Genomic DNA, 2,229 nt, shown 5'->3' with positions numbered 1-2,229 from the left:
CTTCTGGAGGTCAAAGTTCCTGCAGAAGCCTTTGCCGCAGGTGGGGCAGGTGAAGGGCTTCTTGTCGTTGTGGGTGTGCATGTGGAAGGTCAGGTTGTACACCTGGTGGAAAGCCTTGTTGCAGATATTGCACTTGAACTGCTTCTCCCCGCTGTGAGTCAGCTTGTGGTTTTTGTAATTGCCTGGGAAGGAGACAAGAAGGGTAAAGGGGCCCGGAGATGAGAACTGGGCGCTGCAAAGAGGAGAAAAAGACAGAAAGACAGAAAGACAGAAAGACAGAAAAGAAGTCCCCAAATCCTGTCCGATCCCCATTATCCGGCTTTAGCCGAAAATGAGCGCCGATCTCTTAGCAAACACACAGGTTTTTTTCCCCATTCTCTCCGCGGCCGCTCCTTTGACAGATGCGGGGGGAAATACCGAATAAACCAAAAACACATCAACTGCACAAATAAGACCGCTGGGTTTAGCTTTCCCAACAACACAGGGAGAAAAAATAACCAAACTCCTGCACTCGGAGGGGGAAAAAGGCTGCGAATCCGTTCGCAGAGCTGCACTGGCAGCTGCTTGGTCCGGGGAGCGTGCGCTGCCCCCCCGCTCCCCCAAAACGAAAACCCTGCCCCACTCCAGCGGCCGTGCCGTAGGAAACGTGTCGAGGCTAGCGATGCTTAAAATTAACCTAAATCTCTATTAGCAGAAATTAAAAATAAAACCAACCCTCCCTCTCCCTGTCGCAGGTTGTCCCGACTTTGGGGGGGGGAGGGGAGGCAAGGGAGAGACCGGTACCTTTCTGGTGAAATCCTTTGCCACAAAATTCACAGACAAAAGGTTTGTAGCCGGCGTGTATTCGTGTGTGCGTGTTCAGGGTCGAGCTCCGGTTAAAGGCTTTGCCGCACTGGTTGCACTTGTGTGGCTTTTCCTGGAGGGAAACAAACACCGGGTCACGGCTTGGTGGTTGTGGTGGTCTGCAGGGTTTTTGCTGTGGTTTGCAGGGTTTGCGAGGTACACCTCGCCGTACCCCACCGCGCTTGGGGCAAACGAAATCCCCCAGCGGTTCTGGCTCAGCGGCTCCCTGCACCGCACCACGGCCTCGGGGCGGCCGGGCAACGCCGGCCTCCGCAAAAAGTGTGAGAGGAGAGGGCTCGGGGAAGGACAGTGGAAAGGATGGAGGGAGAAGAGGATGAATGCTCACCTGGGTGTGGATGATCTTGTGCCGGCACAGTGTGCTCGCCTGCCTGAAGCCCTTCCCGCAAACTTTACACACAAAGGGTCTGGCTCCCGTGTGCACCGGCATGTGGCGAGTTAAGTTATAATGTGCATTAAATACCTTGAGAGTAAAATCAGACCAAAAAAATGCGATTAGAAGGCGAGAGCGCCGAGGGGAAGCCGTCCCTCAAAAAGCAAGCAAGCAAGAGACCGACAACCCAGCGGAGAGACGGACGGGGGTAGGAGCTGGGGAAGCAGGGGCAGGGGGCTGCGGCTCTACTTGCCTTTCCGCAAACTTCACACGTGAAAACTTTGGGCTTGCTGCTCGGGGAGCCGCGGCTGAACTCCGAGGTCTTGTAGGCGATTTTTTCCGTGAAGATCTGAGCGCTCTCTTTCATGTAGTGCTGCAGCTGAGCCTGCGACAAGTCCTTGAAGGCCACCCCGGCCGGGTACTTGTCCACGGCCGGCAGCACCAGCTTGTTCCGCTCCGCCAGGTACGCCTTGGGCTGCGGATGCAGGGGAGAGCTGAGGAAATAAGAAGCCACCGGGTGGATGTTGACACTGGAGGACGGGTGACAAGGGCTGTCGCCTCGGTTGAAATAGCACAGGGCTCCCATGGCGTGGAAGGAGGAGTGATTGACCACTCGGGGTCTTACCAGTTTGTACTGCTGCAAGGGCAGGGCGTCGCGGGGGAAATCTCCTTTCAAGCTCAGGGCACAGTTCAAGAGATCGCCGCAGCTAAAGGAGGGCGAGGAAGAGGAGTCTAAATGTGCCTTCCTGGGTTCCACTCCGGCCACCGCCGCTTTGGGCAGGGGGTCGTACGCCACTGGGACAAAGGGGATCATGCAGGGGATGGAGGAGTTGAGATGCAGCGGGTGCTTGGGGTCGCCTTTGGCCACGGAGCCGTGGAGGAGCTGCGGAACGGGGATGGAGCGGGGCTCTGGCGTCCGCGCCATGATGCGCTCAATGGAGAAGGCGAGGGGCTTGGGCGTGCTGATCATGTTGCTCCTGGCAGACAGGCTTTCT

At 56.9% G+C, this 2,229-nt stretch overlaps 1 protein-coding gene across 1 annotated transcript in view; it reads right to left on the bottom strand.

The window, feature by feature from the left end:
- Positions 1 to 3: 3 nt before the first annotated feature.
- Positions 4 to 2,229, bottom strand: part of FEZF1 (FEZ family zinc finger 1) — a gene marked incomplete at its 3' end in the record, with an annotated part of 4,650 nt that continues 2,424 nt past the window's right edge. Inside the window, exons 2-5 of the mRNA XM_010188419.1 lie at positions 1,488 to 2,227; positions 1,190 to 1,324; positions 784 to 916; positions 4 to 182 (exon numbers count right to left, since the gene is read on the bottom strand). Coding sequence (XP_010186721.1) covers positions 4 to 182; positions 784 to 916; positions 1,190 to 1,324; positions 1,488 to 2,227 — 1,187 coding nt within the window. The remainder of the gene's footprint in view (positions 183 to 783; positions 917 to 1,189; positions 1,325 to 1,487; positions 2,228 to 2,229) is intronic.

Source organism: Mesitornis unicolor, unplaced genomic scaffold (assembly GCF_000695765.1).
Source record: "Mesitornis unicolor isolate BGI_N332 unplaced genomic scaffold, ASM69576v1 scaffold30247, whole genome shotgun sequence".
Lineage (NCBI taxonomy): Eukaryota > Metazoa > Chordata > Aves > Mesitornithiformes > Mesitornithidae > Mesitornis > Mesitornis unicolor.
This window is presented reverse-complemented; position numbering and strand designations above follow the sequence as displayed.